The sequence below is a fragment of the Paroedura picta genome, chromosome 16 (genome assembly GCF_049243985.1).
Source record: "Paroedura picta isolate Pp20150507F chromosome 16, Ppicta_v3.0, whole genome shotgun sequence".
Lineage (NCBI taxonomy): Eukaryota > Metazoa > Chordata > Lepidosauria > Squamata > Gekkonidae > Paroedura > Paroedura picta.
In genome coordinates this window covers 9,658,142-9,672,591 of record NC_135384.1, presented here as the reverse complement: position 1 = coordinate 9,672,591, position 14,450 = coordinate 9,658,142, and the positions used below count along the sequence as shown (strand labels likewise).

At 50.2% G+C, this 14,450-nt stretch overlaps 1 protein-coding gene across 1 annotated transcript; it reads left to right on the top strand.

Annotated features, from left to right (window-relative positions):
• The first annotated feature begins 3,606 nt into the window (after window positions 1–3,606).
• Window positions 3,607–13,950, top strand: LOC143825922 (claudin-4-like). The gene is made up of 2 exons (XM_077314356.1): window positions 3,607–3,801; window positions 12,670–13,950. Exon 2 carries the CDS (start codon window positions 12,689–12,691, stop codon window positions 13,331–13,333), a length of 645 nt encoding a protein of 214 aa, XP_077170471.1. The 5' UTR covers window positions 3,607–3,801; window positions 12,670–12,688; the 3' UTR covers window positions 13,334–13,950.
• The last annotated feature ends 500 nt before the right edge of the window (window positions 13,951–14,450 follow it).

Below are 14,450 nucleotides of genomic sequence, written 5' to 3'. Positions count from 1 at the left end.
GCTGTTCTCTCACCAACCCTGTGAAATAAATGTGGACAAGACAGTTATAGGACCAGTTATAGGTCCAAAGTCCCCAGAGGATCCCTGGCAGAGAAGAGCTCTGAAGCCACAGGTCTTGAACATCCCAGGTCAACAGTCTAAGTTTACCATCCTGGGGCAATTCACGGATAACCTAAAATATGTAGGGCTGCAACCCTGAGTCAAGGTACCCCCACTTTAATCAGGCAAAATTAAGTGGATAATTTCTTAATATTTAAATGATTAAAACAGCATTTGACAAGCATTGTGTTTAGAAGAGGCATTCCCTCCAGAGAGGAGGCAGAATGCCTCTCCTAAGATGAGTCGGCTGCAACTGAAATTAACAACAACGAAACCTTTTAAAAGGATGTTTTTGTATGTGTCCGGGTTATTTTGGCCATATACAAGTGCGTGCTGATATAAACGATTCACTGGCTCACTGCAGAATTCTTAGAGTTATACCCTTCTATATTAAAAATGGCCATCTAGTTCAAAGTGCCAAACCAACGTTTTTCAATCAGCTGAGAAGAATTTAACACAGTTTAGGATTGCACTGTAAAATCCGTTCATTATTTGAGCAAGAGTTCATTAATCAGACCACAACGGAAGCGTTGGCTCTTCATTCCCAAGATTATAAATCACATTTCTGTCCTTTGGGGGGCAAGAAGCTCCCCAGTCCTTGAAGAGCTGCATGGCAGGCAGATAACAGGGGAAGCGTCTCCCTCCACTGCATCAGCCTGCCAGGAGAAAGTCTCACCTGTTGGTTTTCTGCCTGGCAGGTGCTTGTGAAAGGCACTGAGCCTCTTTCCAGTTTACTTTCACCCTACTTTGTCTATCTTGGGACTGGTCCCTGCCCACCCTGAGAGAACTGACGTCTCTTGTTTTTGGACCTTCTTTTTCTTCACCCTCCCCTTGCAATTTGGCTTCTCCACCCAGCCTTTTGTTGTTGTTGTGAACACAAAAGCATGGAAGGCATGTTTCTGATGAAGCGAGCTCTGACTCATGAAAGCTCAAGTAGGAATAAAGTTCTCTCTTTTTCTCTCATCAGAACTCCTGCCCCACCCACATACTCCCAGATCTCCCCCCCCTCCTCTGGTATGAAACAGCAGAAATTCCCTGCTCCTGAGCATATCAATAGTTCATTGTCATGCTGAGAGAGGCCGATAGTTTACACCTAGCAGGGGAGGGGTTATGCATCCACCTTTGTTCTTCAAATGCACAACTCTTCAACCGAAAAGGGTGGAATTGCTATAGCCCACTGAAGACACCCCCCTCCCCACCCACTGCTCACAGGATTCCTAGGAGAAGTAAAAAAAAAAAAAAGTTGAATTCTTACAGAAGGTTACCTAGATATCCCGCCACTAGAATGAACAGTTACCAGAAATGCACGACAGTAAAACATTTCTGTTAGGATGGTAATTGCTCCGTGAACACACCGGCTTGCTCAATAGTGGTCATGTACACGTGACTTGAGTAGCAAGACAAAATTAAAAGCCCAAAGGGCCAAGTGGCTCAACAGGGCATTCGGTTTTCATTTCACAGGAGGCGAGAGCGCTAATAACATCCAGCGACTTCAGTTGTCGGACTGAGGACAGCCACTGGAACCATTTGGAAGAAAATAGCCCCGCTTCTTTTTATTATTTCTTAATGGCCCAGCAGTTTTTACACTCTCAGGATTTCAGGACGGTAACTTCGAGAAACCCCAGAATCATGGAATTATAGAATCATAGAGTTGGAAGGGGCCATACAGGCCATCTAGTCCAACCCCCTGCTCAACGCAGGATCAGCCCTAAGCATCCTAACGCAAGTGGCGTGATGGTGACAAACAAGGTTGGGAAGCAGAGCTGTGGACACGCCCACACAGGGCCCCTCCCCTTCCCACCCCCTCCCGGCCCATCATGGGCCATTTTGGTGGTCACATCATCCGATAAATGTTTAACAGTTTTTTAAAGAAAAATATTACAAACCAATTAACACCCATCAATTTTGGAATCTCTTCCAGGGCCATCAAGAAACCCCGGAGTTTCACATAACCCTGGTTGAGAAAGCTTGGTTTATACACTGGGTTATGCACCTACCCCGATCCCAAAAGGCTGCACAGCTTTCCCTTATGTCAAAATCTTGACCTGTTATTGTATGTAGATGTGCTAATGACTATGTTTGTGTGTCAATCACGGATAATCTATGATTGTAACATATATTGATTGATTGGGCGTGTCATGGGGAGAGAACAGATCTCTCCTGGAGCTGAACGTCTCCATTCCCCAGAAACAAACTATGTGGTCTGCTGGATCAACCAAAAGTCTGAGAGTTGATTTCTAAAAGGAGATTGGCTCTTGCCAGCACCCCTGTTAAGGGCCATAAACCAGTGGTTCTCAACCTGGGGGTCGAACAGCCCTTTCACGGAGGTCACGGCAGGGCAAGCAGCTTGGCCAGAAGGGGTTGTCATCCACACAACAGCCTTGCGGGGTAGATCGAGATAAGAGCATTCATCTGTCTGGAGCAGCAGAAAAGAGCGAGATCGGCATGGTGGGACAAGACACTGAACTGAGAAACCCCGGCAAAACAACAATTTATATACCATCAGGAACAATGGATCTTCACGCCATAGGTCAGTTTCGATATAATTTCTGTGAAAGAACCCTTGCATAATTTTAGGGTTCGGGCCACCACAACATGAGGAACTGGATTAAAGGGTCGCGGCATTAGGAAGGTTGAAAACCACTGCCATAGACCCTCCTCCATGGGTAAATAACCCAGGGCTCTGATTGTCAGAGGTATACTGCCTGTGAACATGGAAGTTCCATTGCACCATCACGGCTAATAGCTGTTGAAAGACCCGTCCTCTGTGAATTCGTATTCTGCTTTATAAAAAGCATTTAAGGAATGCATTTCTGAGCCAGTTAAGCAGATGGGCACAGATGTTATGCACCAAAGTACCAGCCAGTTAACAGCTGGGGGGAGTCGAACCTGGGTTTACCAGGATCCCAGTCCCACCCTTTTAATCACCACACTGGCTCTCACATTCTGCCAGGATCCCGTGATCTGGCCCCAACCCCCCCCCCCCTCAGATTAACCCGCCTCACGGGGTTGTTGTAAAAGTCGGATGGGTCACATCCCTCCCCCCTTCCAATAAATAAGCAGCTGTCAGAGGGTCTCTGAACAAGCGCAGAGCGCTCTGAACAGACTGCTAGAAGAGCGCACTGGAAGGTTTGAATCCCGGCTGGGAAACCAAAATCACCTGAGCCCAGATCGGCAAAGAGAATTGAATTGGGGGCACGAATAGAGCCTCTCTGGGCGCCCCCACCTCCAGCGGCCTGATCCCCGAAGTAACCCCCCCCCAAGCCAGATCCAGCCCCCACCCCACCCCGATCCGGGTGGTGTAATGGCCGGGAAGCTTCTGCCTCACCGCCCGTTTGCGCACGAAGGCAGATTGTACCTGGAATAGAATCGGGTGGCTCGTCCAGGTGGCCCCTGGACTCAATCTTTTTTTTTTCTCTTTGCTTTCTCTCTCTCCCGATCTCCCCCCCCCCCAGAGGAACTTTCCACCCCCCTCCTCCCCGCTTCCTGCCGTAGGTGGGCAGTTTCACCTGTCGGTGACATCATTTCGGGATCCGAGAGGTGTGGTCTGGGGAGGAGGGGAGGGGGGGGGAAGATGGGGAAGGTATTTAGCCAGCGCCCAAAGCGCTGTGCCCTTAATCCCATTTCGCTTTCTCCGGGACGGATCTAAGTCTACCTGCGTGGGGAAGACCGCCTGCTCCCGTCTCCGATCTCCGTGCACAGGTAAGAAAGGGTGGATCAGTGTCGTCGGGGTGGGTCGTCGGGGAAACAGCTGGAATTACAGCCCAGCAGCACCTAGGGACCCAATATGATTTGGGGGGGGGGGGTGCTCCAAAGAAGCTTTGATTCTCGAACCCCCCCCCCCCAAAAAAAATTACACTTATCGTGGCCTCTGGGATAGGTAAGAATTAGGCTTTGCTTAGAGGCGGGAACCTGGTTTGGGATTCCTTCGATGGCTCCCCCCCCGTCGAAAAACCTCGGAGGAACCTGGCGCCGCTGCGCGGGACGCGACGTCGGAGTTCTTTTGAAAAAGTGGCGTCTAAAACGTTCCGCTCGGGGACGCGCAAGCGATATCGGTTGTTTGAAAGCCGCTGAAATTGATTTTCTTCTTTTTTTTTTACATTTATTTTTGCTGTCTCTCTATTCAGTGGGAGGGAAAGGGGTCCCGGGTCCCGTCCCGTCCCTAGACCTTCCCGGGACTGCAAAATACGGTCGGGGTACACTCGATCCCTTTTTCCCGCCTTGACGGTGACCGTGGCCTTTGGGAGTCGTTTCTGCTATTGTGGGTGGCCCTGTTTTTCAGTCTTAATTGAATCGGAGTCCAGGGGCACCTTTTAAGGCCAACCAAGATTTATTCAAGGCGCGAGCTTTCGAGTGCTTGCACTCGAAAGCTCACGCCTTGAATAAATCTTGGTTGGCCTTAAAAGGTGCCCCTGGACTCTGATTTTGTTTTGCTGTGCTGTGCTGCTTCGGACCAACACGGCTAGCCACTTGAATCTGTCTCAACTGGTAATGCTTGATTTGGGGTGGTTGGGGGCGACATCAAGAGTCCCTACCCTGCGGAGGAGAAAAAAGGCATCCTAAATCTATTGAACTTTCGTGGCAAAACTTCCTCCCTCCCCCTCCTCTTCCCCCGCTGGCTTTTATTCACTTTGGGACAATGTAAGGGGTAGGTGGGTGGGGGAACGAATACCTGGTTATCGCGCCGTTTCTCCCATCTACTCTCTTCCCCCCCCCCCCGTTGCCCCCTGGGTGGGGCCGTCCAGCCCTGATACTGAACCCGAGTCGCAGAAACCAATCTCTTCCCGGGGGGGGGGGGATAGTTTCGGTTGAAAGGGGAGGGGAGAGCGGTCGACGCGCTTCCCCCTCTCCCCGCCGCCCCGCCCCTGCCCTGCCCCGAGGAGGTGGGGGGGGGGACCTTTGTTCCCTGGAGCCTACGAGCCCGCGGCCACGTGTCTCCCCCTGGGCATCTCGCATAATGGACCCGGGGATAAAGCGCAGTACTGGTGCAAAGGCGACCTGCCTCAGACCGGGTGGGAGGAAAGCCTCCACATTTGCAAGAACAAGGAGAAAGAAAAAGGATTAATGCATTTATGTTGGCACTGCGAGGTGCACACTTGAAACTTTGACCCTCTTCCCCCCCCCTCTTTGTTGAGAAGTGGATTTCTGTATCCCTCCCGCAAGTCCTTTGTCACTCTCCTTCCCTCCCTCCTTAAGTGGGGCTGGAGGATCTCGTGGGGAAGGCTGTGGTGGTGGGGTGAGAGAGGGTCCTTGTGGGTGGCTAGCTTCATTTCTGTGGGTCTGAGTGCGCCTCAGCCGTGGATAAACCAGAAGGAAGCTGGCGTGGACCAGTCGCTTAAACTTCATTGTACGGCCATCAAAAAGGGAATCAAAGAAGAGTCAACATGAGCCAATTAACAGAGTTTCGGATCCCCCTTCTGCTAGGAAGCGACATGACCTCTCGAGGTCATTTGATCTTATTAGAATCCTTACAAGGACCATTGGAGTGGAAACAACTGAATGTATTGACACAGAGTCACTGAGGATTCTCGAAAGCTTGATTCCCTCTTGATGGGCACACAATAAAGTTTATGTGACTGCGTTCCCTCTGGCGTTCTTCTCCTTTCCTTTCTATCGGTGGCTGCTTTGGCTTCTCCCATCTCTGCCCTTCTCAATAACAGGAAAAGTTAGCAACTGTGAAATAGACCTGAAACAGACAGGAAGGGTAGCCTTTGTCTTGGTTGAAGGTGGACACCGGCTCCCACGGGAGCTGTACAATTGCTTGATGAGGCCTAGTCCCTTGTCTGACTTCTCCTTTTGGCCTCTGGTTGACTCCTCTTCTCCTTCCTCAACTCCTTTGCCCAGGGACTGTAAAATGTGGGATGCTGTATAATCTAGATTACACGTGCAATAGTAATTTGCCCAGAGCGAGGCATCTTCTGTTGAATGGGTAATCCTCATGCCTTGGTTTAACATTAATGTTAAAGCATGGTTGCCAGCCTCCGGGTCCGGTCTGGATTTCTCCCAGAATTAAAACACCTGAAAAGTCACAGTTTAACACACACACACACCATTCTAGAACTGGCTTTCTCAACCAAGGCTTCATGAAACCTGGGGTTTTTTTTATGGCCCTCTAAGGGTTTTCCTGATTGGGTGGGAGTGAATTTATGTGTATATATATAAAATTTGACAAACATTTATTGGGTGATATGATCATATATGGTCATGCCAATCCATCCACCCCCCCTAAAATGGACAATGATGGGCCTGGAGGGGGGTGGGTGGGAAGAGGAGAGGTCCCGGGTGGGCATGCACACTGCTCTGCTTCCCAAGCACATCCTGCATAATCCCACCACTTCTGGGGTTTCTTGCAGCCTGAAGAATGTTTCAGGGGTTTCTCAACAGTAAAAAAGTTGAGAGAGGGTGTTCTAGTACAGGGATCCTCAACCTGTGGCCCTCCAGATGTCCATGGACTACAATTCCCATGAGCCCCTGCCAGCAAACGCTGGCAGGGGCTCATGGGAATTGTAGTCCATGAACATCTGGAGGACCACAGGTTGACTACCCCTGTTCTAGTACACTGCTTCCCACTGAGCACCCTCCCCCCAAACCAAAAACACCAGGAATTCTTGAAACTAGCTGGCAACCCTTGGAAACAAAGGAGTAAGACCATCTAAGGCAGATGTTGGGGGCAGTCCAAGAACTTTTAACTTGCATGTGTGCAAACCTGTGGCTGGTACTGATGCTGCACTCAGCTCCCCCAAACCTGTTACCCAATGCCAGGGCTCTGGTTCAACAATGCAAGGAGGCAGTTAACCCTTTGCTTTTCAACCAAACCAATCCAGCTCAGTCCTCCTGGGATTAGGCGATGCTTATTTGGACAGTTACCCCCATTGGGGAGCCAAAGCACTCTATAAGCATACCCGACAGCTTAATTTTCCTCTGAGTTGTATTCTACTTTTGTTAGAAACCACACACCAGGCAGGCTTTGAATGCGGTGGATCAGTTCATTGAGGAGCCTCTACACCCATTTTTTTCTCCCCAACTGAGAATCTAAAGTGACTACAGTATCATTCTCTCTTCCTTTTTTATCTTCAAAATACCAACCATGCGAGGTAGCTTGGCAGGGCTGCCTGAGGTCCCCAGGTGAACTTCCACGGCACAGCCAGGTGTGTTTGAACCTAGATTCTTCCAGATCCTAGCATGGCTATAATTATGACACCACACTGGATCTGGCCACGCCTAGGTTTTGTCCCTGTAGGCCTTCCAAGCTTCCTGTCTTCGCCAAAATTGAATGGGGTCAGTAGTTCAGTGGCTGGCTTCATCGTGAAAGGGAGTGGCACCGTCGGTGTGGTAGGAATCCTGGGATAATACTGCAGAGACCCAGGTTCAAATCCCTGCCTCCCCATGGAGCTCCTTGGGACCATGGCGCTTTCAACTTGACCTACCTCGCAAGGTTGTGAGGTTAAAAGGTTTTACGGAGGGGAGAGCCCCTTGTGTCGCTCTGAGCTCTTTGTGGATAGAAATGTGGTCGGTAGTTTTTGAGTCTTTGCAGAGATGTAATGCACAGGTAAGAAGAGCCCTGGGAGCAGCAAATAACTATTGTGAGTTATTGTCCCACCCTTGTCCTTTGTGTGCAGGGAGTTGAGAAGCCATGCTTAAGATGTCACGTTCTGTGCTACGCCTTCATAAAACAGCTGCTTTGAATTTTTCCTAAGCTCTAGGAAGCGATTTTTTCCAAACCTGTCGCAAAGGGAGCTTGAGTCCAGGAGAATTCATGCTAGAATAAAAGCCACTCTTCGGCTGCCGGAAAAGTTATTGTTGAAACACAATAAAGAGAATTGCCCTGCAGGAATTTCCCCCTAGGTTTTACTACAGGGAATAGTCTCTCCCACGGGATTCCCCAAATAAAAAAGTCCAATGAATTCGGGGTCCAGTGGCACCTTTAAGACCGACAAAGTTTCATTCAAGGTATGAGCTTTCGTATGCCTACATGCACCTGAGCTGTAATTTCAGGGGTCCCTAATTGGGGACCCAATGGATGCTCTGCCAGTCACCTTTTAGTCTTCCATGGAGAGAGATGTTGATCCAATTCTCCTTCCCTGGAAGGACTGGCTTTTTATTTGGGTCTTGACATCCTGCTTTTCTCCCCCGCATTGTATCCTCACAAACCTGTGGCTGGTACTGGTGCTGCACTCCCCCTGTGAGGTAGGCTAGGCTGCGGATGCAAGGTCATCCAGCATGCATCCGCGGGGGAGAGGAGATTAAATTTTCTTACGGTCAGGTTGCCGGATCAGACGCTAACCACTACACAACACTTCCTGTTCTCTGTATTGGGGGACGTGTCTGGCACACCCTTCCTCCGGTCTGACTGGCAGCCGGCCGCTCTTGTCCGTTCCGGTATAACCTGTCCCCGGTTCAAGGAGAAGGAAAGGCCAAAATTGTAACATCCGCCATGATTAAGGCAGAAGCTTCCCCCGTGAGGCAGATGGCATGCCAGACTGCCGAACCAACCACAAACACAAAAATTAGCTTCCCTGTTGCCGAATCCCAGTGGCGTCAAGAGTTTGGGTGACTCCTCACCGACACGGGATGGGGAAGGGATGATGACATTCACAGGTTGCTCAAAGCACAGGTGTTCCTTGCCTACCGAAAAGGATTCTTCAGACAACAAGCGGTTGCACAAGAGTTTGCTTTTCGAGGTGGCTGGTAGGGGTGGGGAAGGATTCTCTGTCCTCCTTTCTGGCTTAACGAAGAAACCGAGAGCCGGCTTTTGTTTAGGTTGGAGCGGCCTGACCCGATGAGTCAAGCAGCTGGGGCCTTGGGCCTCAATCACACTGGGCAGGATGGCCTTCCCCCACCTTTGCTGAGAATCCTGCAGATCTGAGGCAGGTGGAAGAGTTACTCCTCTGCCACACCCAGTGGCCCAGCATCAGACACCTGCTACTCCTGTGTCCCTTTCAAGTTCCGATAGCAGACCTACCCCAAGGCATCTGGCATTTCACCCAGCCCAAGTCCCTCCAGATGAGCAAAGGGCACTGGGTGGGGTTTACAAAGTACGTGCTGGAAAAGCGATAATCATGAACATTTGTAGCTGCTGTGGGATGCTCTTGGTGCTGAGGGGGGTGGGATCCGAAAGGCAGGATGTGTAGTGAATTTGGCTGCTGGGTGCAGGGCACGCTTTGCATACGAAGGTCCCAGGTTCCATTTATTTATTTATATTTTTATTTATATGCCACCACTCACAACTGGTCGCCTCATGGAGATTGACAGCAACATTTAAAATTGCAATATAAAATCCCCATAAAACCCCATATAACAACGACAACAGATGGCGTCTTATTAATCATCTCAATCCAACTACGCCTAGCCCCACTGTTCCAGCCCCGGGACCCAGCCGAAGACCCTGAGCAAGCTGACCCGGGGGTCTTGATTGATTAAAAGTTAGAAATGGGGGGGGGGATCTGCTCTTACATGTCAGCAAGCCATGTCAGCAATCCCAAAGTGGTCAAAAGTTTGGCCTGGTAAAGCAGTATGAGCATCCGAATGCTTCAGCTGTCCTTTGGAGGCAAGTAAATCTAGTACAAAAGGATTTGTGTTTAACTCTAGATCCTGTTCCTCAAGGATTGTAGGGTCCGTGAATTACCAGCTCTTATGATTGCGAGAGGTTAGGGTGAACGTGTGATATGCCCCCAGAATGCCCATAAAATAAGCTTCAGGGCTGGGGGAGGATTTGAACTCGGATCTCACCCCCCCCCCCTCCCCTGTTCGACCTCTTGCTGTTATGCCACACCGGTCTCCCACCTGGCTCCTCCTCAGTGGCTGGGAGAGGAATTCTGCTTAGGATGTCGCCGCCCACGATTTCAGACGGCTGATCCAAATCTGACCACATTCCATCTTGCGTCCTCAGCCGAGACTGGAAATAGGGTTTTGCAAGCTTCTGACGTTTCAGAAAAAAAATGTGTGCTTCAGCTAAGAAGGGCTACAGGGAGTCTGGATTGTTTGCCCTCATGATTATACCTTGCCCTTTGAACTAAGGTTGCTCCTAAAGCCCCTCCAACCAGAAAGAAGAAACAGCCAGAAGGATTAGCGACCCGGTATTCATTTCCCCCTGTTTTTCCACCGTCTTGAAACCTACCTCTCTGTTAAACTCCATAAGAGGCATCCTCGGTGTTTGTTCTACTGATGGTAGCTAGCACCTCCCCCCCCCCCCCCCGGTGAAGTGCAGCCGTTACGCAAAAGAAGAGCCCCCAAGTTTCCAGGGAAGGGGCTCAGTGTGGGACAAATCCGTAGGATCCATTCTGGCATCCCCAACTCTACTGAAATGTGATTCAAGGGGGTGGTCATGTTGGTCTGAAGCAGCAGAACAAGTTGAGACTCCAGTGGCACCTTTAAGGCCAAGAAAGATTTATTCAAGGGATGAGCTCGAAAGCTCATCCCTTGAATAAAACTTTTGTTGGTCTGGACTCTCAATTTGTTCTGTACTGAAATGGGCCCTGTTTGTGCTCCTGGGGCAAATGGATGACCTTCCTCTTGCGAAAAAACTCATCAGGTGGAGCGTTCAAGGCTTGTAGGAACCTCAACTTAGTGACTTGAACTGCCTCTAAAGCAACGTCTTAATACAGTATTTATGGTTTGTATGGATCAAGCAATGCACAAGGGGTGCAGGGTTCTTGTGTCCAGTGCCCCGAAGGGGGCTGTAACTTCCCCAAGCTGCCCTACAAAATGTAAAAGTCGGGTCTGGCCGGTGATCTTCCATCGCCTGTATTGCAGGCATGGCGGGGGCTCTTCCCTGTCCTTGGTGCTTTCTCCCTCCCTCCCTCCCACTATAGAAAAGGAGTCATTTCAGTTGAGAAAGTCAGATCTTGTGGCAAGATAAAGATTGCCAGAGGGGATTTTCCCCTAATATTTAACCCTAACCACTAGATGGGCAGTGGAACAAGTTGTTGACTGCAGGTCCGCTGGAAAAAACAGGTCTCTCAACTAGGTGTAACTAATCCACTTCGCTTTGGCGGGAAGAGGAGGGGGGGGGGGACTAGAAGAAACCGGCTCAGCCAGGGGTGTCTTCAGCACAATAGGTTTCGTCGCCTGTGAAATGGCCAGCCTGTAGTCTCCCAAGATCTGTTTGTTCGCCAGCTTAGCCTGTATTACTTTTTAAAGGCTGGCCTCTTTCTAAGGTTACAGAAACTGCACATCCGTAAGTGACTGAGATTCGCACAAAAGGGACTGTGTTCGGATCGGGTCAAGGGTCGCTCCAGGCTGGTATCCTGTTGCCAAGAGTGGCCGATAAAGGTCATGGCTCAGCCTTCGGGGTGCTTAGAAAGTATTCTGCCACTGGATATTACCTTCGTGGAGCGCTCATGAGAGGTTAGCCGTTGAGATAAGAATTCTCCCAATCCCTTCTTAAAAGCCGACCAAATAGTGGCCATCCCCACATGAACTACCCCAGGTAGTAATCCCCGTGCCTGCCAGTGCATCCCCTGGAGCCTGTTTTCTGCTCTTCTCCCGAGCAAAGAGCCAGTCCCCAGGAGGCATCCATGGTTGTGTCTTTAGGAGCACTCGTACACAATTAGCTGCCTCCTTCATACAATAACCCAGGGGTAGTCCAACTGCGGCCCTCCAGATGTCCATGGACTACAATTCCCAGGAGCCCCTGCCAGCAAACGCTGGCAGGGGCTCCTGGGAATTGTAGTCTATGGACATCTGGAGGGCCACAGTTTGACTACCCCTGCAATAACCCTTGGCTTGCCACCGCCCACCATTCTGTGATTGGCTCCAGATTCCACGGCAGCCATTTTATGGATGGTCACTTCCCCCTCCCCTCCCGGCAGCCATTTTGTGCTCGCTGATCTCAACGTTCCAGAAGTGCTCCACAGACGTAAATGTTGGAGACCCTCAAATGAGATGTTGGGTTAAAAACCAAAGAAAAGCAACAAACCTTGGTTTGACAGCCATCCACAGGAATGGCTATATCTGTGGTCCTCCTCGGCGATGTTTAATAGTGTGTGAAAGGGCAGATATCTGTGCAGTTTGAACCGGTGCCTTTGTACATGCACAGATTTCATGGGCACACGTCAGAATTTCTGGGCAGCCTGAAAGAAGGGCACTATTATCTGATCAAGGGATATTTTCAATCTGATCCATTTCAATTTGTTTTTGTCGTCCAGAAAAATAAGGTCCTTATAATTTATTTATTTATTTTACTGGCTGCTTTGTGCATTTTGTATTTTATCGATGGATGTGTGTTGGACAAAACACAAGACCCAGTGAGGGACAAAATACATCAGCTCTAAGGCCTTAATTGTACAATGCATATGATCATTTTTCAATAATGGCCTATGGGCTTTGTGTGTGTGTTTTTTTTAAAGCTGCACACAATAAATGTTTGTCTAATTTTGTAGCCTGTTGTCTAAATTGCACAGGCACCCAACCTTTCAGGTCCTAGCTAATTCCAGTTAGTTTTTTTTTTTTTCATTTTCTGTTCCATGCAATGTCTGCCCTCCTTATTCTTGGTTAATAGTGCGATATAACCGCTTTTGTTGGGGAAAATGTCTATATATCCAACTAAAAGTTTCATCTTTGTCCCTCCAGACTTACCTGGTATTAAGCAATGGCCTCCGCCGCCTTCCAGATCTTAGGCATGGCCCTCTCGGTGGTGGGCTGGATCGGCGCGATCGTCACGTGCGCCCTGCCCATGTGGAAAGTCACGGCGTTCATCGGCACCAACATTGTGACGGCTCAGATCACCTGGGAGGGGCTGTGGATGACCTGCGTGGTGCAGAGCACGGGCCAGATGCAGTGCAAGGTCTACGACTCCATGTTGGCTCTCCCTCAAGACCTCCAAGCTGCCCGGGCGCTCATGGTCATCTCCGTGCTCCTGGCGGTCCTGGCCCTCCTCATCGGCATCGTGGGCGCCAAGTGCACCAACTGCGTGGAGGACGAGAGCGCCAAGGCCCGCATCGTCATCGTCTCGGGGGCCGTCTTCGTGGTGGCAGGAGTCCTCTGCCTGATCCCCGTATGCTGGTCGGCCAACACCATCATCCGCGACTTCTACAACCCGCTGGTGACCGAGGCCCAGAAGAGAGAGCTGGGAGCTTCCCTCTACCTCGGTTGGGCTGCGGCCGCCTTGATGACCCTCGGAGGGGCCCTCCTCTGCTGCAACTGCCCCAAAAAGGACAGTAACAACTACAGCGCCCGTTACACGGCAGGCGCCTCGCAGCCCCGCAGCGATTACCCCAGCAAGAACTACGTCTAGGAGCCCCGACGCCTGAAGCTGCCTTCTTTCTGAAAGCTCAGCGCGGTTGAGTGGGACGGAGCGACGTCCCTTCTAGGACACCCCACCGTTCGTGTCCGTGAATTTGAAAGCGAAAGCATCTTGCTCCAAGATTTCCATCCATCCTGCTCAGCCCATCACCATTTCTCTTTTCCTCTCTCCACGGTCACCGCCTCCCCCGTGAACTGTAGAACTCTCCCGGAGAACAATGTGGACTTAGGATCAATGCCCGTTGTTTTTTTGTAGATGTTGTGTTGCGTCTCAAAGAGTTTTCCCTCCAAATAGTTTTGTGAGCAGGGCGTGCATGCTTGTGTCGTCTCCGGATGCCCGGCGCGGGGCGCTCAACAAGAGACGGACTGTTCCACGGGGAATCTGTTTGGAGCCCGGTTGTTAAAGCTGTGATATGTTTTTAAGATATTGCTTTTAAGGAAAGGCTGTGTAGCCTCTTGTTGCTAACCTGTCAATTAACCTTGCATGCATTTCATATTGGAAAGCCAGTTTGGTTTTTGAGTTTGTTTTTAGTATGACTGAATACCATTGCAGGCGTGTGTTTTTTTTAGTATGTCTGAATAAAATTTGCAGATTTGTTTTTTTGTAAATACCTACCTGTCTTCATTAATGATGCGATCTGCGAGGGGTGAGGTGAAAGCATCGCTGAGCATTGGAATGTTTCTCTGACGCATATTCCCGGAGCGAATACAACAGTCGCCTCCACCTTGTCCCTGCAACCATTCTAAGAACACCGGGTTTCGATGGGAAGGGCTTTGCCAACACAAGGTTGGCTGGCGGTTGTGGGTTTGGTGTCGTGGTTAGGAGTGTGGACTTCTAATCTGACGAGCCAGGTTTGATTCCCCGCTCCCCCTCATGGAGCCAGCTGGGTGACCTTGGGCTCAGCATGGCGCTGATAAAGCTGTTCTGACCAAGCAGGAATATCGGGGCTCTCTCAGCCTCACCCACCTCACAGGGTGTCTGTGGTGGGGAGAGGAAAGGGAAGGCGAATGGAAGCTAGTTTGAGACTCCTTCAGGTAGAGAAAAGTGGTATATAAGAACCAACTCTTCTTCTGCAATAATATCAGGGGTCACTCAGCCTCACCCACCT